The 23,654-nt window shown below is 44.6% G+C and overlaps 1 protein-coding gene across 7 annotated transcripts in view; it reads right to left on the reverse strand.

Moving 5' to 3' along the window:
• LOC148019021 (Peptidase S24/S26A/S26B/S26C family protein) overlaps nucleotides 1-23,020 on the reverse strand; it is a 61,651-nt gene extending 38,631 nt beyond the window's left edge. For 4 of the 7 annotated variants that reach the window (XR_015695066.1, XR_015695067.1, XR_015695065.1 and 1 more), the window contains exons 1-4: nucleotides 22,809-23,019; nucleotides 21,926-22,283; nucleotides 21,632-21,797; nucleotides 21,346-21,529 (exon numbers count right to left, since the gene is read on the reverse strand). Coding sequence is in view for 3 of the 7 variants with exons in the window: in XM_087701561.1 (XP_087557687.1) it covers nucleotides 21,404-21,529; nucleotides 21,632-21,797; nucleotides 21,926-22,176 (543 nt within the window). In the remaining 4 variants the exon portion in view is untranslated. Of the gene's footprint in view, nucleotides 1-21,015; nucleotides 21,530-21,631; nucleotides 21,798-21,925; nucleotides 22,284-22,632; nucleotides 22,772-22,808 lie in introns of those variants that run through there. The other 3 variants (XM_087701561.1, XM_087701560.1, XM_087701559.1) reach the window with 2 other exon arrangements.
• Between the last annotated feature and the right edge of the window lie 634 nt (nucleotides 23,021-23,654).

Consider the following 23,654-nt stretch of genomic DNA (forward strand, 5'->3'; position numbering starts at 1 on the left):
AGGGTGGGGAAGGATGGGGCTCAGAATGAGTAAGAGGTGGGCAACAGTCGTCGTCTCTCAGTGGATTAAACTGGGTAGCCGAAGAAGAGGAAGGAGTCGAGCAGCCACTGTCTCTCGAAGGAGCAGACAGACGAGGAGACGGTATCAAACAATCACTATCTCTCGATGGAGTAGACTACAGATCCGTAGGTCGTGGAAGCCACTGTACCGGAAAATAAGTGGGAGAAGACTGTCACTGGCATTGCGACGATCTCCAGGAGGTCGTAGCGCCAATCAATCCTCCATGTGCTCAAAAGGACTTAGTACGCATTGGATGCATCTTATTGCCTTGAGCATAGCATAGTACTCTGATAGCCGATGTAGAACAATCTCTATGGCCCAGAAAGGAGAGGTGGCACAAGGAGTGCCTAGTGGAAGATGCATATACTCCAGAGGGGTGGGGAGCAAACGTCAAAGTCGGCAAGCATCGGTGGTGTGGCCGGTGATGCCACAGTAGGAGCACCCAGTAGTCTGGTCATCTATTGGTAAAGAAGCCATGGATACCAATGTGCCTTGCTGAAGAAGGAAGAGATCAACCACCATGAACCACGAACAGCAATGTCCATCTCAAGGGGTGTGAGGGCAGTGTGAAGCGCGAACCACAATGTCTGCCTCAAGGGGTGGGAGGATAGTGGAAGGGCTAGAAGTGAGCTACCAGTGGGAGGAGAATATGACCAGCAGTAAGAGACTACAACCAGTAGAAAAACGCAGGTGAGGAGAGAGAAAGACTAAAAACGCAAGCAGGAAAGCCTGCAAGAGAGAGAAAGACTAAAAACGCAGACAGCATGATTGTGATGACGTGGCAGGCTGTACGGCAGTAGGTCTGCACATGAACAGTAGTCGCCTCGCTGGAATGAGCTCCAAACTGCGTGAAGAGGGCTGAAAATCAGGCACCAACTAATGGAGACAGCAATGGACAGCTTCGACTGAGATGTCCTCCGCGAACGGGAGTGTAGGCAGCAAGCTAAAACACCTAAAATCTGCAAAAACAAGATTTTGATGCAACGGAAGAAGAAGAGAAGCGGATGCCGAACCTGCCACTGGTCTTTGCCTTCATTGGAGTGGAGAATCTTTGCTGCTAGGTGAGCAGATCCAGCTCTAATACCATATCAAAAGATGACGTACCAACGAGACAATAGGGTTCACGGGTAGAAACACGGACTGAACCCGATAAACATGGAGAAGAGAAGAGAAAAGAGAAGAAACTCTGATGAATAAAATGATGAAGATCTGAATCATGGAGTGAATGTGATACAAGGGAACAAGGGTGCCATAGCACAACGAAGATGATAAAGACAACCACGAACCATGAACCACAAAGTCCTCCTGAAGGGGTGTGAGGGTAGTGGAGAGGCTGGAGAGAAGAGGTGATGGACTGAATGAATTAGCCGTAAGGAATGAATGAGAGAGTGGCCTATAAATAGGCATAGTCAGTCTAGGATAGCGCCCTTTTTTGGGGCTGCAAACCCTAAACGCAAAACGCAGAAACGCAAAAACGCAAACTGTGAGTGAAGGGTGAAGGGTTTCAACTTTCTCAACAGACAGCAACATGTCTTATGATGCCATTGATGTTTCAGCCATGGTTTATGGGTGGTTTTCGCTATACTATGGTTTGGTTTTGCTAGATGAGTTGAGCTCATGAGAAACGGACATGTCACACGATAATCTAGCAATATTTTTCAGATTCTTTGCGAGTCTTATGTTATGTTATGTTGGCTGGTAATTTTCACCATATCTTGGGCATATGGAATGGTTGAACAGCAGTGCGCAATGTTGTGTTGACTATGATGCCCTATGAAAATTCCAGTGTAGTACTTTGCTTTTGATGCATTTGGCAGTGCAATCGAGGACGACTGCAAGGATTTCAAGGGGGAGGGCTATCATGAGAACATGTATTTTTGAAACCTCACTTAACATGTGGATTAATTTTTAATCATGTGATTAAGTAAATGTTGCACATGTGAGGTGCAACTAGGGTCAGAGTAAACTTATGAGCCCGGGATCCTAGAAAATCACAGGATATCAAAGGCAAAAGTTGCTATAAGTTATGTTGCACAAGTACTTGGTGATATCTCGTGTCAATTGTTCGCCCAGCTCATTCATTTGGCCATAAGTATCAATTGTTGATGACACTAGAGATGTGGCGTTTAATAGTACCTAACGCCGATCTAATGGTCAAAGATGGCACATAGAGACTCCAGAGTGGAAATTGCCTAGCCCCAATTTAATTATTGGCCAATCTAATTATTTTTCTGGGCACTGAAATAATTATTAGATTAATTTTCAGTAATTAAAGGCTGAAAATTAATAATTATGGATAATGTTGGAAAAACCATTTGGAAAGGCTGCCACTTGGAAAACTTGCCCATAAAGGCTGGTAAAAGGCTAAAAAATAAGAAAAGCAAGATCATTTTTGCTATAGCAAATGTGGGAGAGTTATGAGCAGTCATGGCCAATATATTTTCAGCCATTGCAAACAGCCACGAGTGAGTTTTGAGGAGGCGATTGTTGTTTCGAACCCTTCACAACAACTGGGCGATTGCATCGAGATACAAGGTGACAACTAATTTGGATATCTGAATTGTAGGCGACAACATTTAATGCTGTTGTGGCAGGGTAATAGCTGCATTTGACTGATTTTCAGTCATTCTTCGTGACAAAACTTTGAATTTTCTCTCTTTACAGCTTTCTCTCTCGTCTCCCAGCCATTTCACAGCCTTGCCTCGAAGATCTCAGCATTTGGGACCTTGGAGGCTAAGAAATTGCCAATTTCTTTGTTGTAAGCCCTAAGGTGAATTTCAGCTAGATTCAGGTGGAAGACTAGCCAGCCACTAAATTTGGGACATTTCCATCGTCTATGAAGTGGGTGAACGCCAATTAAGTTCCCAAATCAAGGGGGAAAACAAATTGAAGATTTGTTGGTCACTTTGGACAGCAAGGGGAGTTTGGATTGCAAAGGGGATTGGGAGAATCCCATTGTAAATCAAATTCTTCTTCAATAAAGCTAAAGAAATACCGAAAGAGTCACCAATTTTGGGGCCAATCAGGTATGCATGGTCCAAGATCAATAGGTAAATTTGTATTTTCAGATTTGCATTTATTGTATGCTATTGTAATTGTAATCAAGGATTTACCACCCATCCACAGAAGGAAGGCTAGTTTCATGGTTCCATTGCCAGGATACCATCAAATCCTTTGAATTGGTAGGCCCATGGTACTTAATTGCAACTTGGGACTAATGCATTATTGCTGAAATTGTTCTCAGCAATGAATTACAGCAAGCATGTCTTCGCATGGTGATACGGGATCAGGTGGAGAGGATGCAACACTCGTTGATCAATCATGTGGTGAAGGGGGAAATGCAATGACTGATGTTGGGCATGGTTCTTAGCATGGACAGCACGCTGAAAATGTGGCAAATGACCCAAATGTTGGCACTTCAATGAATAAAGAGGCTGATGACCGGCAAGGGGCTGAAGAATTTGATGATAGCTTCAAGGATCGAATGCGTACAGCAGCAAATCTTTTTGCCGAATGGGGAAAGGATCCCCAGTTTACTCGATTCTTGAATGCCCCAAAGAAGGACAGCAAAGGCAAAGAGAAGAAGACACCTTCTACAGCTTCAGGACAGCCACAAGAACCGAAGGAAATGCCTAAGCCTTCTTTAGAAGAGCCCAAAATGCCTGATAAGCACAAACAGTTGGTATCGGTGGGGCAGCAAGTGCAAATGCATGGCCAACTTGGTAGTGCCAATCCATGAGAACATGGGCAGCAAGGCAATTATGAAAATGCAAGCATGGGACAGCAAGGATACTTTGGTGGTGGTATCGTTTTTCATGCTATGATTGGACAGGCACCGCATACGGGAATGTATGGCACAAATCCCTATGATATGCAGCAGCCAATGCATGGCTCACAACACCCAATGTATCCGAGTAATGCAAGTGGAATGCCTAACCCCATGTATGGCAGTATAGGCATGATGCCTTGGGAACAAAGCGAGCCATATGGATATGTATCAACGCCCCCAGGGATTGTTGGAGCACAAGGATTTGGTGCTAGTCATGTAGGTGCTTTAGATAGTGTTGGTTTTTATGCAAATACAGCCAATGCACCCTTTTTGCAACAGCCCATTTATGATAACTTGACTCCCATAGGTCCGCTGAAGGACTATGATGAAGATGGCAAAAGCGTGGAGTTTTGAGCCTTTCAATGGTGCACAAGATAGGCTAAAAGCACTTGTTTTTATTCCGTACTTTGATGTAGCCTATTCTGGAGGCAACTTCACAAAGGCATCGAAGATACACAAGGCAACCACATTTTTGAAGGGAAATGCATTGCAGTGGTAGTCTACACTCCTTATTCAAGGGAAGTCACCTACCACTTGGGTCTAGTTCAAGCAAATGGTTGCTCCAAATTGGTTGGCAAGTACCTTTGAAGTAGAAATTATGACAGCTTGAAATCAATTGAATTCCAAAGACTGCAAGAACTTGGGTCAGTATAATAAGAAATTTTGGGATGCATTGCTGCCAGTTACCTCTTATCGCACACTACCCCTCCATGAGCAGGTGGAGAAGTATATTTGTGGTTTGCCAAAGACTATTCATGATTTTTGCATTAAGTCCACTATCTCCAACATGTCTCAATGTATAGAAACTGCTACCACAGCAGACACATTGTTGCATGGAAAGGATGCAGGATTCCACGATGATGATGCCAAGTCACATGTCAAAGAGGCAAAGGCTGAGAAAAAGGGCAAATCTAAAAATAAAGCTGAAAATCAGGGCAGATCTGAAAATAGGGCTGGAAAGAGGAATAGATCACACAGAAAGAGTGGGAAAAGTGATGCAGGACGTAAGGAGCTGATGGCTGCAACTAAATGCTATATTTGTGAATAGGAAGGGCATATGGCACGCAACTATCCTAATAAACAGCAAGCTGAAAAGGATGATAATAAGGGAGAGAAAGGCAAAACCCCTGCTGGTTTAGTGCTTGATATAGTGGCAAACCAGTCTAATCAAGATAGTACTGAACTTTGCAGGACATGGGGCAAAATCAAATATCAGCATGCATTGATTTTTCTTGATCCAGGGGCACGGTCAAATTTCATCTCTCTTGATATGGCAGTCTGTCTAGGCATCAGAGAGGATGACATGGGGCCCATGAGTGAGATTGGTATGGCATGCAAGGGACATGCAGAGCTGGTCACTCCTATCATTGGAAAGCTTTGTTTGCACATTCAAAGTTATGTGGACAGCCAAGAGTTCTTTATTGCTCTATTGCAAGAATATGGTCTTGCTTGGTATGCCTTGGTGTCATCGTGTGCATGCAATGATTGATATTCATGATAAGATTGTGACCCTCTTCCATAGAGGCAAAGTTCATACTTTGGATGTAAAATTGAAAGGGGAATCTGTCCCTGTTGCATCTACTCCTGCTATTTCCAAAGTAATGAAAAATCATCTTTCAGCTTACTTAGTTTTCACCAAGGATAAAAGTGATAATGGAAATGTTGGGAATGTGCCTACTTTGGATAAAGATCGCATGTCATTTTTGCAAATGTATGCTAATTGCTTTTCTCAGTCACTTTCAGCACACTTGCCACTTGAAAGGCCCGAGGATCATAACATAGATTTGATTCCTGGCAATAGCCCACCTAATAACCCACCTTATAGGGTTAGTGCAGCCCACATAGTGACAGGAAACGGCCGGAACGGCCCCCCGGCACGTGGAATCGCCGTCCCCGAAATGGATCCGTCATGAACCGTGTTCCCAAATGATGGAACGTTCCCTGTCCCGTTTCAGACAGGGAACGCGTTCCCTGTCTGAAACGGGACAGGGAACGCCACGTGGCAAGCGAAACTTACTTGCGCCCGGTCGCCCGCATTCTGCATCTGCCTACGCTTCGCGTTCTAGTCCCGCCCGACGCCCAAACTCCCGCCTGCATCCTGCTCTTCGCGTTCTACTCCCGCCTCATCCTGCTCCCGGACCCGCCTGCATCCTGCCCCCAGCGCCCAGCGCCCAGCGGCCCAGCCACCTTCATTCTCTTCCTTCTTCTTCTTTCTTCTCTTCCTTCTCTTCCCTCTCTTCCTTCTTCTTCTTTCTCTTCTTTCTCCTCCCACCTCCAACCTCTTCCTTCTCTTCCTTCTTCTTCTTTCTCTTCTTTCTCTTTCTTCTCTTCCTTCTCTTCTTCCTTCTACCTTCTCTTCACTTCTCCCTTCTCTTCTTCCTTCTTCCTTGAACCTTCTTCCTTCTTCTCCTCTTCTCTTGAGTCTTCCCTTCTCTCTGGACTCTTGAGTGAGTCTTGACTCTTGAGCCTTCTCCCTTCTCTTGAGCCTTCAATTTCCAGCCTTCAATTTTTCCTTCTCTGGACTCTTGAATCTTCAATTTTCAGCGTGAAATCATAAATGGCTTCATCTTCCCGCCCCGCTCGTCGGGTTGGTGGTCGAGGAAGAAGGTTTGATGATTGGTCATGGTGGGAAGAAGTAAATGCTGACCGCCCTTTGAGTGGTGGAGGATCTCGACCATGGACTTGCAAGCTTTGCCCATACAAGCGAACTAGTGGAGCAAACAAGGTAATCCATTGAGCCGAGCATTTGTATTTCAAATTTTTATTGATTTTTTTCCAAGTTCCTTAAATATTAGAATATAGACTACCAATTGCCACTTGTTCCATTTTAATATTTATGCATAATCAGATCCGAGCTCATCTCCTATATGAGCCAAATTCAGAGGTGCAGTTTTGTCCAAATGTGACCTTGGAGAGGCAAAGGGAGCTTCGTGACCGTGTAGCAGGTCAACAAGCTTATCTTGCATCTAGACCACGACGTGTTGCAGTTGACCCTGCAACTTTTGTGACACCATCCCCATCAGATGTATCTAGAGCAGGGTCAGTATCAAGAAGTGCCACCTCCACACCTACTGCAGGCATTGCATCGGCCATGGCATCAACAACGCCACATGTTGCACGTAGACAAAGCACACTTGATGCTAGTTGGGATCCCAAGAAGAAGGAAGAGGTGGATACATCAGTGGCACACTTTTTTTATCATAACCACATTCAATTTCGTACAGCCAGGTCAGAGTATTTTAAATTGATGTGCAAGAAGATTGGTGAGTATGGCCCTTCGTATGTACCTCCATCATCAGAGACCTTACGCACCACTTTGCTCGACAAGGAAAAGCGCCTTGTTGAGCAAGCAACAGTGACTAGAAAGAGCATGTGGGCTAAAAATGGAGTTTCTTGATTGCTGATGGTTGGAGTGATACACGCAAGCGATCCATTCATGGTATGGTTGCTTATTCTTGTGGAGAAATGTATTTCATATCTTCACATGATGCATCGGGGACAGGAAAGTCAGCAGATGTACCTGCAGCAGAGTGGGTTACAGGTGTTGAGCTTATTGGCCCAGAGCATGTTGTGGGATTTGTTGCAGATGGAGAGCCTGCAAATAGGGCAGCAGGTGCTATTATTCAGGGATATTATCCGCATATCACAGTTTCATATTGTATGGCTCATTGCTTGAACAACCTACTAAAGGATATTGGTAACCTGTCATGGATTGCACCTGTCATAGAGCAAGGAGCTCAAATGGTTAGCTTTGTTTTGAATCACCAGTTTCTTCGCCATCACTTCTCTTTGCGGTCGAAGAAGACACTTTTAAAATACTCTGATACCAGATTTGCCTTTAACTTCTTGATGCTAGGCAGGTTAAGAAAATGCAGTGGTGCCTCTAGGCAGTTATTTCTTAGTGATGAGTTTACCTCATCAACATTGGCAGATACTCCTACAGGTATCTTATGCTTGGAGAAAGCAAATAACTCCACTTTTTGGGATGATGTAAAGCGAATAGATGCTATGGTATCACCCATTGTACATTTATTGAGGGTTATGGATGCTATGCAACCTTGCATTGGCAAAGTATATGAGGCTATGGACAGGTTGAATGAAAAGTTGCAAAAGTTGGCACCAAATGATGAGGCGTATGAGGAAATACACCATTTAGTTGTGACGAGGTGGAACTCCTATAGCTCACCCATGCATGCAGCTGCATTTGTTGTGGATCCTGAGTTCCAGGGCAAGGGTCAGGAGAATGACACTAAGGTTATGGATGCATGGAGACTTATATTGTCTCGTCTAGTGCCTGATCATGGCACTAGACGAAAGATCAGAGATCAGCTTTCATGTTATAGGACCTTTCAAGGTTCTTTTGGTTGTGGGGATGCACAGGAGGATCGCTGTAAGATTGGGGCAGCTTTGTGGTGGGAGGACTATGGTTCGGATGGTCCTGAGTTGCAGCAACTAGCCATCCGTATTTTGAGTCAGTCAGTTAGCTCCTCTTGTTTGGAGCAATTGTGGAGTACCTACGCTCACATTGCTTCAAAGAAGAGAAACCGTCTTGGTGTGGAGAGGGCAAACGATCTAGTATTCGTTAGTGCTAATTTGAGGATGTTATGTAACAGTATGACAACAAAGCCTGATCCATTCACAGAGTGGGAGATGCAGCAAGAAGAGGAGACACATGCTGATGTTGAGGGAGATGCAGCAATTCATGGTACACATGATGATGAGGCTGGCACTTCAGGAGTAGCTAGAGCAGCCTCAGATCATGATCATGATCTTTGATTTAGCTTACTTATCAGGAGTCTCATGATACATGAGTCATGACACATTTACATTATATATGATATTATGATCATTGATGACACTGTGACACTTGGGCTGTTGACAGTTGTGCCATGCCAATATTATATTTGTACTTGAGTCTTGCAGTCTTGCAGTTGCCCTTTGGGCTATTTTGGCATGCCGCATTTTGCTTCAATCTAGAGATTAGACTTTATATTTGTAGTCTTTTTTGGGGCAATGAGCATGTTCTTTCAAAGATTAGACTTCAATTTCATATTTGTAATCTTTTAAGTTTTTTGGCAATGGTACCATAGGCATGTTCTTTTAGCTTAGACTTTAAAGTTTAGTTCATTGTCCATTATTTTATCATTTATGATTTTTGGCATATGTATTATGGATTTTATTATTTATAATTGAATAGCTTACCTCTTGAGCCTTGTAAGTTGCAATTCAATTTCTAATGAGTAGTTTTAGAATAATGCATGATATCTTAAAGTTAAAACTTAAAATGATTTGTCCTTGTGGATTATATACCTTGGTTTTAAGTTTTAACACTCCAGAGTCCACATGGATTATAAGTGAAATATTAAATTTTTTTCATGAATTTTGATTTTTTAAATGCCGTTCCCATTCCCACGTCCCCGTTCCCTAGGTTTGGCATTCCCGTCCCCGTCACCATCCCCGTTCCCTGTTCTCGTTCCACATTTCATGTTTATATGGCAGCCCGCCCAACATGATTGTTGGAGAGGATCACTAATGCATGCTATAGGCTGAAATTGCCTCCACACTAGCGGATACACGATGCCTTTCATGTGCACTTGCTTACACCTTTTCATGGAGATGTGCCAGAGAATGTATCTGCTGAAATTCAGCCGAAGGTTGAAGAGCTTGATGAAATACTAGTAAACAGAGCAGATTTTGGCACACAAAGAGATGAAGATCAGGCATAAGGGTTCTAGAAGGTACTTGGTGAAGTTTTAGAATTATTCACCAATGGATGCCAAATGGATGGAGGAGGATGACTTAGCAGACCATCCTCAGTTGTTGTAGCTTTACCTTGATGCTTTCCAATTAGAGCCGACTTTAGTTCCGGCTCAATCAGGTTCATCAGAGCAGAGGTCCTGAGTATTACCTAATGCTTGTGAGGGAGCTAGCACCTCCGCTCCTCAATAATGGACAGCTCTAGAAGTAGTGGATCTTGAATGTATTCAGCATACATTCAAGGTATTGTAGCTGAACAGTATGTTTGCTAGGAGATCAGTATTCAGTGTACTAGTCACTATGTTTGGTATGCAGATCGGTATGGTTTTCGCTGCAGCTCTGAAACTGTACATATGCATCCATTATGCTCGGTGTGTAATCAATTATGCTTGGTATTGCATTGGTTATGCTTGGTGTAGCATCAATTAATGATCATCAAGGGACGATTATCGAATGTTGGTATTCAGCGTATGATAATTAATATTTAATGGTGTTTTGTGGACAGCAACATGTCTTATGATGCCATTGATGTTTCAACCATGGATTATGCTTGGCTTTCACTATACTATGGTTTGGTTTTGCCAGATGAGTTGAGCTCATGAGAAATGGACATGTCACATGATAATCTGGCAATGTTTTTGAGATTCTTTGTGAGTCATATGTTATGTTATGTTGGCTGGTAATTTTCACCATTCTTGGGCATATGGATGTTAGAGATCATAGCCTGACTGGAGGGCAGGCAGCTGCACAGTCGGACTGTGCAGTCGGACTGCCACGTGGCAGTCCGACTGCCTGCAGCCCAGTCGGCTGCATTTAATGCAGCCGACTTATTCAGGCTGCATCCTATTTTCTGGCGCCCCAGTTTGTGGCAGTTTTCGGCTATAAATACCCGACATTTCCAGCAGTCTGGTCACTCCTCTCTGTTGCAGATTACAGACCGGTGCCGCGCAGATTTCTGTCTCTGTTCACAGATTTCAGACAGCAGACAGTGCAGACTGCAGCAGACTTCGAGGTGGACAGCAGGTCGCATCGTCGAGGTGGAGACACGCAGTCCAGCGCACTGCGCCCGTGTATATCTTTGTATTCAGCATTCTTTATACAGCAGATCTTCATTGTCCACTGTCTCTTTCTCTCCCTTCTCTCTCTGCGTTCTCTCTCTCTCAGTCCTACGCTTCCGCACCGCTGCACTCTGACATGGTATCAGAGCAGTGTTTGAGGGCTGACTGAGCGCAGAATCAACCTGAAGTGGAGTTTCCATCGCGACACAAATTTGCGTTTTTTTGCGTTTAAGGGCAGACAGGAGGGCTGCGCCTTGGAACAAGGCTGAAACGAGTGTGGGCGCACAGGAAAGGAGTACAGGTGGTGGATTTGCTGCTGTTTATTGCTGTTTGACACGGAGGAAGTTTGAGTTTTCAACCTAAAAGTGCAGGTTTTGCTTTTTCATCGCCTCCGGCGGGTGAAGAAGCTTCGGGACGCGGAAGAGCCTTAGCAGGCTGAGTGTACCCAGTCAGAGGGGGCTGCTTTTGCGTTTGAGTAGGCATTGCAGTTGAAGATGTCTACAGAGATGGACTTGGAGTTTCAGGCGATTATGGACCGGAAGGTGCCTGTCTTACCGGCTCTTCCTACAGATCAGAAGCTCGACGGCGACAACTACCGCATTTGGCGCGTTATGATGTTGGCCATCCTTGAGTCCTATGATTTGGCGGAGTTGGTACAGGAGGATATTGACCGGCCTTCGGTAAGAGATGAGTCCAAACTCTCTTCCGATGCTCGTGCGGAATTGGCCAGGGCCCAGTCTCATTGGGACAAACTGAATGCCAGGATTCGAACCTTTCTCTTTCTATCATGCACTACAGCCGTGATCGCTCACATCGAGCACTTGACGGTGGCTCATGAGATATGGCTGGAGCTTGATCAAATGTACAATCGGATGACCTTGATGAAGAGGGTTTCTTTGGAGATACAGATGCGGACCTTGTCCGTCAATAAGTCTTCTTCGCTAAGGGAACACATTAACAAGCTAAGGCAGCTACAGATGCAGGTTCAAAATGCAGGGAAGCCGATTTCCTCCGAAGACATGGCGATCACACTATTGTCCCAGTTGCCACCACGATTCGGTACATTTTACTCTGCCCTTATTGCTTCGGAGCGAGAGTCTACTCTTCGCTGGGAAGAGTTGGTTCCTATGGTCTTGGACCAAGAGGAACAGTTAAAGGGACAGAATGCTTCCAAGACGGAGGCGTTGACAGGTCAAGCCTCTCAGAAGAAGGGGAAGGACCAAAAGAAGAAGAAGGGGGATAACAAGTCCAAGAAGGACAAGGAGAAGGACAAGGACAAAGACTCCACATGTCACATTTGTGGAAAGACTGGCCATTGGAAGAAGGATTGCCCTGACAAAGACACGAAGGACACCAAGAAGAAGGATACCAAGGATTCTGGAGCGGTGGCTGCACCCTCATCAGCTGCATTTCTACATTTAGTTGTCATTGAGGACGCTTCACCGAATGCTTCTGATGCTGCGATGACGGCTCCCCAAGCTCAAGAGTGGATTGTTGATAGTGGTGCCTCACGGCACATGACTCCTTCATCAGATGGTATTGCCCAGCTGCGACCTTCGCGTGGGCAGGTTCTCATTGGAGACAGCTCTTCAGTTTCTATTGCAGGTCGGGGTAAGATGCAACTTATTCCGGATGGACGAGGTGGCACCAATACCTCAGAGGTTTTGCATGTACTAGGATTAGGGTACCATCTCCTTTCAGTTCATAAGATTTGCTCCCTTGGTCTTTTGGTGGAGTTTGACAGTTCTACTGTGCGAGTCCTTGATCGTGAATCGAGGAAGGTTCTCTCATCCGGATATGAGGAGAACGGCATTTACAAACTGAAGTCTTCCACTGCCCTCTCTACTCTTCTTCTTACCTCACAGTCACAGTCTGAGTTATGGCATGCTCGGTTTGGTCACCTGAACTATGACTCTCTTCGGAGGGCGTCACGTGGACAGCTTGTTCGAGGGTTGCCGGATATAGTGGTGAGCCAGCAGCCATGTGTCTCCTGCATACGGGGGAAGCAACATAGAGATGCCATTCCCCACACCGCTTCGCGGCGGTCTACTTCACCGATGGAGCTAGTATCTACGGATCTATGTGGCCCTATGAGGAATGAGTCCCTGCGTGGGAGCTCGTACTTCATGTTGATCGTGGATGACTACAGCAGGATGACATGGGCCTATTTTTTGGCACTAAAGTCAGAAGCTTTCTCGCACTTCAAGGATTGGCTTCTCTTTGAGGAGAACCGATCAGGCCGGAAGTTGAAGACCTTGCGATCCGACAAGGGAGGTGAATTTGTATCTAATGAATTTGCTCGGTTTTGTGCAGATAGAGGAATTCACCAGGAGTTTGCCAATACCAATACTCCTCAAGAAAATGGTATTCTAGAATGGAAGAACCGCAGTGTGATCGAAATGGCGCGCACCATGATGGAGCACCGACAGACCCCTCAGGTTCTGTGGGCCGAGGCTGTGGCTACTGCAGTCCACATTCTTAATCAATCCCCTACTTCAGCTGTGGAAGGGATGACTCCATTTGAGGCTTATTTTGGGACGAAGCCAAATGTTTCTTACTTTCGAGTCTTTGGGTGTGATGCTTATGTTCACATTCCCAAGGCTCACCGTGATAAATTTGAAGCGGCTTCCCGAAAACAGGTATTTGTTGGCTACAGCTCCCAGTCCCAAGGCTACCGACTGTATGATCCCGTCAAGCGGGATGTATATACTAGCCGTGATGTGCGGTTTGTGGAGGTTTCGGCTTCTTCAACGGGTGAGGAGCACCCCGTTCTTGGAGATCTAGGGGAGAGTTGGGCTCCTTCTACAGTTCCACTGGAGCCCGTGCCTTTTGATTATGATTCTGTTTCTGACACAGAGTCTACTGTTCCACCGGACACCTCTGAGGAGTTACCACCGGTGGATATTCCAGAGTCTTCTGCTGATGGAGAACGATGGGGGGAGGTTCGGCCTCCTCCTCGCTGGGCCCGTGACACACTCTGTGATTCAGGGATCGAAGGGGTTCCTGAGGAGTGGGGACCGCAGGATGGTCCGCGGCGGTCACGGAGGCACCAAGCGCATTCTTCGGAGCTTGTGTGCTCCAATTATTATTTGATGTCCCGTGTTATGCAGGATCGAGAGCCCACCTCCGTGAAGGAGGCTTTACAGTCCGCCCCATGGAAAAAAGCTATGGAAGCTGAGTTGGAGACTATTGAGAGGAATGGCACTTGGTCACTTGTGCCACGCCCCCCGAAGAAGAAGGTGATTGGGGTCAAGTGGGTCTTCAAGACCAAATATCTCAGTGATGGTACTTTGGATAAGCACAAGGCTCGCCTTGTTGCTAAGGGTTTTGCTCAGCGCCCAGCGATTGACTATCATGACACCTTTGCCCCCACAGCTCGTATGGCAACCATTAGAGCTGTTCTTGTTTTGGCTGGCCATAGGAGATGGCCTGTTTATCAGCTGGATGTGAAGTCGGCCTTCCTGAATGGTGATTTGAAGGAGGAGATCTACGTTGAGTAGCCTCCTGGCTTTGGTTCTTCAGATGGGAAAGTCCACAGGTTGAAGAAGGCCCTGTATGGCCTCAAGCAGGCCCCGCGAGCTTGGAACGAGAAGATTGATTCGTTCCTCCAGTCTCAGTTGGGATATCGGCGGTCCAAGGCCGATCCGCAGCTGTATGTTCACACTTCCGAGGATGGTTGTGTGTTGTTTGTATTATATGTTGATGATTTGATTGTCACAGGTGATGATGCACAGTAGGTCCAGGAGACAAAGTCAGCTTTACATCGGACGTTCGAGATGACGGATTTGGGGCTACTCCATTTTTTTTTAGGCCATGAGATTTATCAATCTCAGAGGGGGATTTTTCTCTCCCAACAGAGATATGTACAGGAGCTCTTGGTGTCTTTTGAGATGGAAGATTGTTGGGCCCTCTCTACTCCTATGGATCCGAACTAGAAGGCCACTTCCCATTCAGCTTCTCCTTTGGCGGATGCGTCCCGCTATCGACAGTTGATAGGGTCCTTGATTTGGCTTCTCAACACCAGGGTTGATCTATGTTTTGCTGTTGGGCTCTTGGCAGGGTTCATGAGTGAACCTAAGACGGTGCATTGGCAGGCTGCTCAGAGGATACTTCGGTATCTGAGGGGGACGTCTGATTTGGGGATTCATTACCCCGCAGGGACAGATGGGTCAAATCTTGTACTTGCAAGTTGGAGCGACTCGAATGGGCCGATGACGTGGACCACAGGCGGTCTACTACAGGTTACTGCTTTACTTTGGGTGCAGGTGTTATTTCATGGAGTAGCAAGAAGCAGCCCACGGTAGCCCTTTCGTCTACTGAGGCGGAGTATCAGGCCGCGTCTTCCACCACCTACGAGGTTGTGTGGCTTCGGAGATTGTTGGAGGAGCTTGGGTGCCCCCAGACTCGTCCTACATTGCTACGATGTGACAATGAGAGTTGCATTGCCTTGGCAAGGAACCCTGTTTTTTCATGCCCGGACGAAGCACATTGAGATTCAGTACCACTTCATCCGAGAAAAGCTTCTGGATGAGACCATCACTGTGGAGTATTGCAAGACGGAGGACAATCTTGCGGATTTGTTTACGAAGGCGCTTCCTCAGACTCTTCTTCGGCAACATTCTAGATCCCTCAGGCTTCTGCCCTGTCCAGGCTCTGAGAGGGGGTGTTAGAGATCATAGCCTGACTGGAGGGCAGGCAGCTGCACAGTCGGACTGTACAGTCGGACTGCCACGTGGCAGTCCAACTGCCTGCAGCCCAGTCGGCTGCATTTAATGCAGCCGACTTATTCAGGCTGCGTCCTATTTTCTGGTGCCCCAGTTCGTGGCAGTTTTCGGCTATAAATACCCGACGTTTCCAGCAGTCTGGTCACTCCTCTTTGTCGCAGATTACAGACCGGTGCCGTGCAGATTTCTGTCTCTGTTCACAGATTTCAGACAGCAGACAGTGCAGACTGCAGCAGACTTCGAGGTGGACAGCAGGTCGCATCGTCGAGGTGGAGACACGCAGTCCAGCGCACTGCGCCCGTGTATATCTTTGTATTCAGCATTCTTTATACAGCAGATCTTCATTGTCCACTCTCTCTTTCTCTCCCTTCTCTCTCTGCGTTCTCTCTCTCTCAGTCCTACGCTTCCGCACCGCTGCACTCTGACAATGGAATGGTTGACCAGCAGTGCGCAATGTTGTGTTGACTATGATGCCCTATGGAAATTCCAGTGTAGTACTTTGCTTTTGATACATTTGGCAGTGCAATTGAGGACGACTGCAAGGATTTCAAGGGGGAGGGCTATCATGAGGACACGTATTTTTGAAACCTCACTTAACATGTGGATTAATTTTTAATCACGTGATTAAGTAAATGTTGCACATGTGAGGTGCAATTGGGGTCAAAGTAAATTTACGAAATCACAGGATATCAAAGGCAAAAGTTGCTATAAGTTATGTTGCTATAAGTTTCGGACCCTTCTCAGCAGTTGAGCGATTGGATCGAGATACAACGTGACAGCTAATTCGGATGTCTCAGCTGAAGGCGACAGCATTTAATGCTGTTGTGGCAGGGCAACAGCTGCATTTGACTAATTTTCAGTCATTCTTCGCGACAAAACTCTAAATTTTCCCTCTTTACAGCTTTCTCTCTCATTTCCCAAGCATTTCACAGCCTTGCCTCGAAGATCTCTGTATTTGGGCACTTGGAGGCTGAGAAATTGCAAATTTCTTTGTTGTAAGCCCTAATTTACATCAGAAATTAGGGTTTAGCATCAACCTCGAGAAGCATGCCTGAAACTGGAAGCTCCAAGACTTGGATTTTTTAGGGCTGAAGGTGAATTTCAGCTAAATTCAGATGGAGGACTAGCCAACCATTGAATTTGGGGCATTTCCATCGTCTATGAAGTGGGTGAAGGCCAATTAAGTGCCCTAATCAAGGGGCAAAACAAATTGAAAACTTGCTGGTCACTTTGGATAGCAAGGGGAGTTTGGATTGCAAAGGGGATCAGAAAAATCCCATTGTAAATCAACTTCTTCTTCAATAAAGCTTGGGTATGCATTGTCCAAGATTCGTAGGTAAATTTGTATTTTCAGATTTGCATTTATTGTTTGCTGTTGTAATTAAGTTGTTATCAAGGATTTACCACCCACCCACGGAAGGAAGGCTGGTTTCAGCGGTTATAGAGGAAGCTTCCATCTCAATACGGTGGCTCCAATGAGGGATTTGCAGCGTCAGAGAGGAGTGACAGGAAGCAAAAGTCGAAGGCACAATGCTATCACTGTGGTAAGAAGGGCACCATTTGCATAAGGATTGCAAGGAGTTAGCAGCTTTAAAAAAGAAAAAGGAGGAGAAAAAGAAGCAAGATACAGACTCCTCCACCGAGTCGTCCTCCTCCTCCGACTTCGACTTGGATCATCCGGCCAAGGCCAAGACCAAGGTCCAGAAGGGGTCATCTTTTTCGGATCACAAGATGGGCTTAGCCGCCTCTCCTTTTGTTGCTTTCTTATACAAGAAATACAGTCAGCCCTCATGACTCTTTAGCAACACAAAGGGAGTGTGAGAGGGTGATAAGCTAGGGTGGGTAAGCCTCATCTATACAAGTGCACAAGTTCCAGAGAGGAATTTCCCTTATGCATCAAAAGTTTGGCAAGTTTAATGCTAGAGCTAGTATTGACTTCCAAGTTCATGATGGGTTGTTACTTGACAAAAAGCACGATTGACTCCTAGTCCGAGCTCACATGAGAGGACACTTTGGCTTTATTGGCCAAAGATACGAAATCCGTGTTCACATATGCTCAAAGGCATTTTTTACATGATGGTCATGTGTGCTATGACGAGGCATTGTTGACAAACATAGAGAGTTGCTATGATTCTTCTCTATTTTCAAGTTTTGGTATAATCAGCATTGACAAGCAGGTTCTTTTAGAGGCACCTTGGTGGTGGCCTAATCACCCACTGCTTGGGTATCCATGGTCCTATTCTAGTGGTCTTTGTTGTCCTCATTGTGATGAGTCATTACCATCGTATCCTTGTATTATATGAAATCACCCATGATCTAAGAGAGGGTGTTAACAGTATAATCAACTAATGAGTGAGTTTGGGATGTACTCTTCCATTAAGAAAAGATACATATGAGACCAAAGCAAATGATTGAGGTACACATGGTGATCTTTTAGGAGGAGCCTCTTATTACAGTACAACTAGCCCAAATGAGATAGCCTACTCCCCGCATGGGAGCTTTGAATAGGAGCCAATCCCACTCTCTATCAATAAACAGCTCATCATGAACCTAGACATCAATCCCAACTCTAGGATTTCAAACCTCCTAAACTTCAATCAATGCAAAAGGGAAATCCCTCTATGGATCCTTTGCACCAGTACACCTGTATAGATGAGGCTCGCAAGCCTTATCTCACCACCCTTACTCTCCCTCTATGGCACTAGAATTGTGAGGGATGACCACGTCACCTATATGAAAAAGCAACAAAGAGAGGGCAGCTAGCCCCTTCCCTTTCTCTAAATAAGATTACCCCTTTCGCACATTGGCCTTTACCTTGGCCAAAGAATCTAAATCAAAGTCAAAGGAGGAGGATGAGGATGACTAGTTGGAAGAGTCCATATCCCACTACTTCTCCTTCTTCCGCAAAGCCGCTAGCTCCTTACAATCCTTGAGCAAATGCCCCGTCTTACCATAGTGATAGCACTAAGAATTTGACCACTTCCTGTCACACCTCTTTGAAGCTGCAAATGCCTCATTATGGCCACCTTGCCGAGATGGAAACCTCCCTTGCAATCCCAACAATGCCTCATGCTCAAGCTTCATCGAGGACATATGTGTCAAATTGACTGGCATCAATGATGTCTGGGTCTGCAAAGCACTGGCTACTCCATCAAACTCTAGTAGGAGCTTATAGAGCATAGTCTCCACAACATGAGCCTCTAGAGACATGGATTGCATATACCAAAGCTAACCCTGTTCCTATGTAATACAAAGTAAAAAAGATTGGAAAGTCTCCTTCGCCTTGAACTTCATCTCTTGGAGCTATCCATGAGAATCACTACACTTCTAGTCAATGGAGCCTCATACATCATCTAAAGCTTCTCCCACACCACTAAAGTTGTTCTACAGCGAGTGAACCCAGATAGAATTTCTTTAGAAATGCATCATCATCATAATCCCATGTAAGCATAGCTTCCTCATAGTTGGCAAGGTCTTAATCATCTAGAAGAGGAGTGGGAGGTTAGGGACGCTCAATAGCTCTTGAAACAACATACCATAATTGCTTCTATACAAACCACGCTTTCATGACAACACTCTAGGTAAGATAGTCAAGGCTATGAAGTTTCATCATCAATAGAGCAACAAGGAGATGCCATTTGGAGAGGATAAGAAGAGAAGAGAAAAAGCAAAGAAGAGAATTAGAGAGAGTACAACCAGAATATAGCACAGACTACACTTGCATGAGTTCACACAATGTAGAGACAATTGATCACAAAATGATTGCTGCAGCAAAGAAAATATCATTTTAAAAATAGTCAACATGCCCTAAAAAAGCAGTTGCCCAATCTGCAAAAGAGAAAATCTGAAAACGCAGACATTGGACAGCAAAAAGCAATCAGTATGAGCATTAAGTGCAGGAGGTGCTGAATAAAATAATGCAGAAAACAGAAAATGCAGATAGCTGACTGGAAGATGCAAGCTGTAGGTCAAAAAATGAAGGATTCAGATGGCTCAAACAAACTGATTTGCAACCGAAATTGATCGCCCATGCAGCAGAAAATAGAGAAAGATCAGCAATGGCACTTGACAGACCTACAATGGCAGAAAATAGCACTTCAAGACCTAACACAAATGTCTAATACCATGTCAGAAGACGGTGCGGTGCAGCAATGGAAGCGTAGAAGACTGTTGTAATAGGCTGCACAACACAAGAAAGAAATGAGAAAACACAAGCATAGAGGAACACTACAAAGAGAGAACTCAGAGATATGCTTAGTAAGTAGAACCCATATGCCAAACATGAGACGGTCAAATACAACAATGAGTCACTAGCTGTGTGTGGACACTAGTACCAGTCCTCCTCTCTCTCCTATAGAAGACTACAAGTGATGAATGAATGTGGAGGAGGAAGCCAAGCAATAAATAGGCAAAAGTATGTCTAAATCTCAATTAGGTGTCGGCCAGCAATAAAATAATCATAAATGCTGGTCGACTGTAAAATAATGACACAAAATCACAAAAATAGGCACCAGAAAAATGCATAAAATATGCTCATGCGCCCAGCCCACTAAACTGCATCCAGACTCACTCATGAGCTGACTAATCTGCTAACAAACAACACTGCACCAATTAGGCAATGCTTGTGAAAAAGAAATAGATACTGCACTCATTGCCAACACCTAGGTCATGTAGATTAGGCCCAAGGTCATCCTCCTGGATCTTCTCCCCAGCAAACCTAGAGTCCATCCACAGATGGTTCTCCACCTAGGCAGTCAAAAGTAGTTCCTACTCCCAACACATGCACTCATCACTCTCATTCATCCTAGTTTCCATCCATCTTAATGGTGACCCACTTGACATATGGTTTATAAACAACTCCTCCAATTAGCACCTTTTAGGATACTTGAAGCTACATCTAAATGGACTTGTGCACCACCCACAATGGACTTTACACAACAACCTCATCTTGCCATCCTCATGAGGGCTCCTCACGCAACCTTCATCCACTTGGTTTCTCCCCCTTGTCACAACTTTGTCTATCAAATATTTATTGAAGAACAAGCATGATGGTGATCATATCCTTAGGCTAGCATTGTCTAGGTCCCTTTGGGTACACTAGGCTAGTATATCCTTAGGCTAGTCTAGCATTTACACTACTTTTAAGTTTTAACTCCTAAGGCTATCTATGTGAAGCCCATAGGCTAATGTGTCCTTAGGCTATGTACTTATCGTAGTTTCTTTTCATTGCCTTTCCTCACTCACTCATTTATTAATTGCTCCGTTGCATTCTACTTCTAGTTTAGCTTTGCTTCGTCTTTCTTAATTTAGTATGAAAGCATCTCAATACGATGCATTGGTATGCAAGTTTTGGAAATTGGTCTCCTTTGGTTCTTACATGCTAGGTTTTGTTTTTCAATTTTGCAAGTGTTCACCAGCCCTGATTGGGCTAGAGACACGGTTTCTTGATTGTTCCATGGTAGCTCCATGGCCTCTATTGGTTGATCCCTTGTTCCCTTGACCAACTTGGAGGCTCCCACACTTGAAGCCAAGCTTCAAGCAATACTTAATGCTATCACAATGGCAACAATATAACTGATTAGAAGATATTGAAAGGAGTGCATGGCATCACAATATAAAAGAGCTTTGGATTGTTTTTTCTATAACTTTGTCCTTGGGTTTAGGCATACATCTTTTTTGCACTTGGCTCCTTGAAATGTCTATTAAAAAGCATGCAGATTCAAAATCACTGGTATGCAACCAATGTGTCATGTTACTAGCTGAGAGGCTTAAAAAACAACGCAATTCTAAAAATCATTAATGTTTGTATTAGAGTATTAGACTTCCTCCAATACATTTACGCATATCCACAAGCATTGAGGAAAAAATTGGAGCAGCTTCTACTTCTCAAGACCCTTCAAAGGAACTTGGAACTCACTGACAAAAAATATCTCCGCAATTTTACTCTGGACAACTTCTCACATAAAAATGATGCCTCAATGCCCGGCTGTTACATCATCCAGCATGACTCGTCCAGCAGGTAAACGTCTCTCCACTCTGCCAACTCTGTCGGGAGGCCACACTTTGTGAGTGACCCTTCCTTTAACCAAAGCCAGGGGTATCTGCATCTCACAAGGAAAATCAATGAGAAAACCGAACATCATTGGGACTTTCATACTCAATCAGCTGACTAGAGTACTAAAAGATAAAGAAATGGCACTGACAGGTCCAAAATGTCTGGAATCAAGACTGACTTTTCCATTATCCCCCTCGACCCAGCAGCGACCCTTTGGTATTTGAAGTATATCATATGATCCTGGAACATTAATCCAATCCCCTTGCAATGCTAGAAGCCGTTTAACCATCCACTGATTGGGATCTTCAGGTGACCTATAGCCACAGCATTTTTCAAAACCAGTACAATTGAAGAGACAAAGAAAGTGATTAACTAGTCAAATAGCTACTCAATCAAGGTGCTTCTGTTAAGAAAGCTTTAAAGGTGCATGTTAAAATACTACCTTAACACAACAACATCTCCACGAGAGAAATTGTAAGCTGGAGCAGTAAACTTATCGATGAAAACAATATCCCCTTTTAGAAACCCAAGCAAATCATTGGAACCAGAATTCAAAGTTGGCTGCATGGAGTTTCCTTGAGTCATTGCTACGGTGCCAAACTTGTCTGTCAGAGTTATAGTGACTACAGCAGCCACAGCTGACCTCTTTGCCAAGTGCCACAAGTAATGAGCCATTGACAGTAAGTAGAGCATGCACCAGAAACAATGGACCCTTAGTTGCTGAATGTCAGAGCCTCAAAGTCATGGAAATTTCCGCCTTAAGACACGGTTTTATGAAAGTTGAACAGCATCACCTCTTTCTGCATAAAATTAGAACAAATTAGACCAATCAAACTTTGCCAAATAATTAAATGCAGAATCGGCAAAAAGTCCAATATAAGTACTACAATTTAAGGCAACCCAGCTTAATACTGAGTATTTAAGTGAAGAAGTCTGACAAGAATATTTGCAATCTGTGATCTCAGAAACTAGACCACATAGAAAATCACACTTCTGGTGCACTTTCAGTGACTCATATCACAGAATACTTGCATTCTGTGATTTCGAAAACTAGACCAAATAGAACATCACGATTCTTCTGGTACTCTTTATGTAGTGACTAATATGAATAGCCAAAACTAGAAACTCAACATGCTCATTTGGAAAAACCTTTATAGACAGGAATACATGGCCGGCATTGATTACCGCCAGTAACCCCTGGATCAGCATAAATTCTTTTGAGCCCGTTCCAAGAGCTTGAAGAGCATCTTCCAACGTTCATAGCCCTTTCTATAACCATAAAGGACATGTCCATAATCATGTATTAGCAGAAGCTGTGAGCGCACCTGATCCCGCTAAAAAGTACATCCACCAGCGGGCGCAGCAGCAATGGAGCTCGCAATCCAGGCATGGCTTCTATAACGCATATGCATCTGGAATCTCAGATTCTTCGTCTGGGCAATCTTAGGGTAACGCCATGCGCAGACTTAGTAGACTTCTTGAAGGTCGAGAGCAAGTGAAGAAATCTCCGTGTGACACCTTTTTTCAAAGCTTTTAGTTACTGTATGAAAGGCGAGCACCTCACTTACAACACCTTAGAGCCCAGCCAGACGCATGTAAAATCTACTTGTGTGAGTCAACTATGTGAAAGTTAAGCATACGTTCCAACCTCAAAATTTGCGCAACTCAAGTCAATCGATTAAGGGGCACTATTTTTAGTGAGACTTCCATTAACTCAGTCATGATCGCCACATGACAATCAAGTGGGCCCAAATGACCTGGATTTAAATAGTGTTATCTCCCTGACCTCATACTGCACACAAACTGGCAGTAACCTGTTCATCTGCATATGCTTACCTACACATGGCCATGGTTGTTTGTCAAACTACTTCAATGGTAATTCGGTCTATAACATGTGTGTGGCTAGGCTCTTAGAATCAGCCAATTGTTATTTGCATATGACATGACCTTTCCCCTCTCTAAAAAACACTCTCTCTAGGTTTGTATAAGGCCCAAATTTCAGCCCATTTTAGAAATGCATGATAGGTCAGTGTCATGCAAGGTGGTAGGGTAAAGAAGCCAATAAAGTGACGGCCTCAAAAGCAAAACACAACAACCCACCCCAAATTGGTGGCAAGATGTAGCTTTTTCAACCACTTACAATTTTTTCCATATTATATATCATCTTAATG

This window comes from Lygodium microphyllum, chromosome 20 (assembly GCF_053477565.2).
Source record: "Lygodium microphyllum isolate KBCC chromosome 20, Lygodium_microphyllum_v1.1.10, whole genome shotgun sequence".
In the NCBI taxonomy this organism is placed as follows: Eukaryota; Viridiplantae; Streptophyta; class Polypodiopsida; order Schizaeales; family Lygodiaceae; genus Lygodium; species Lygodium microphyllum.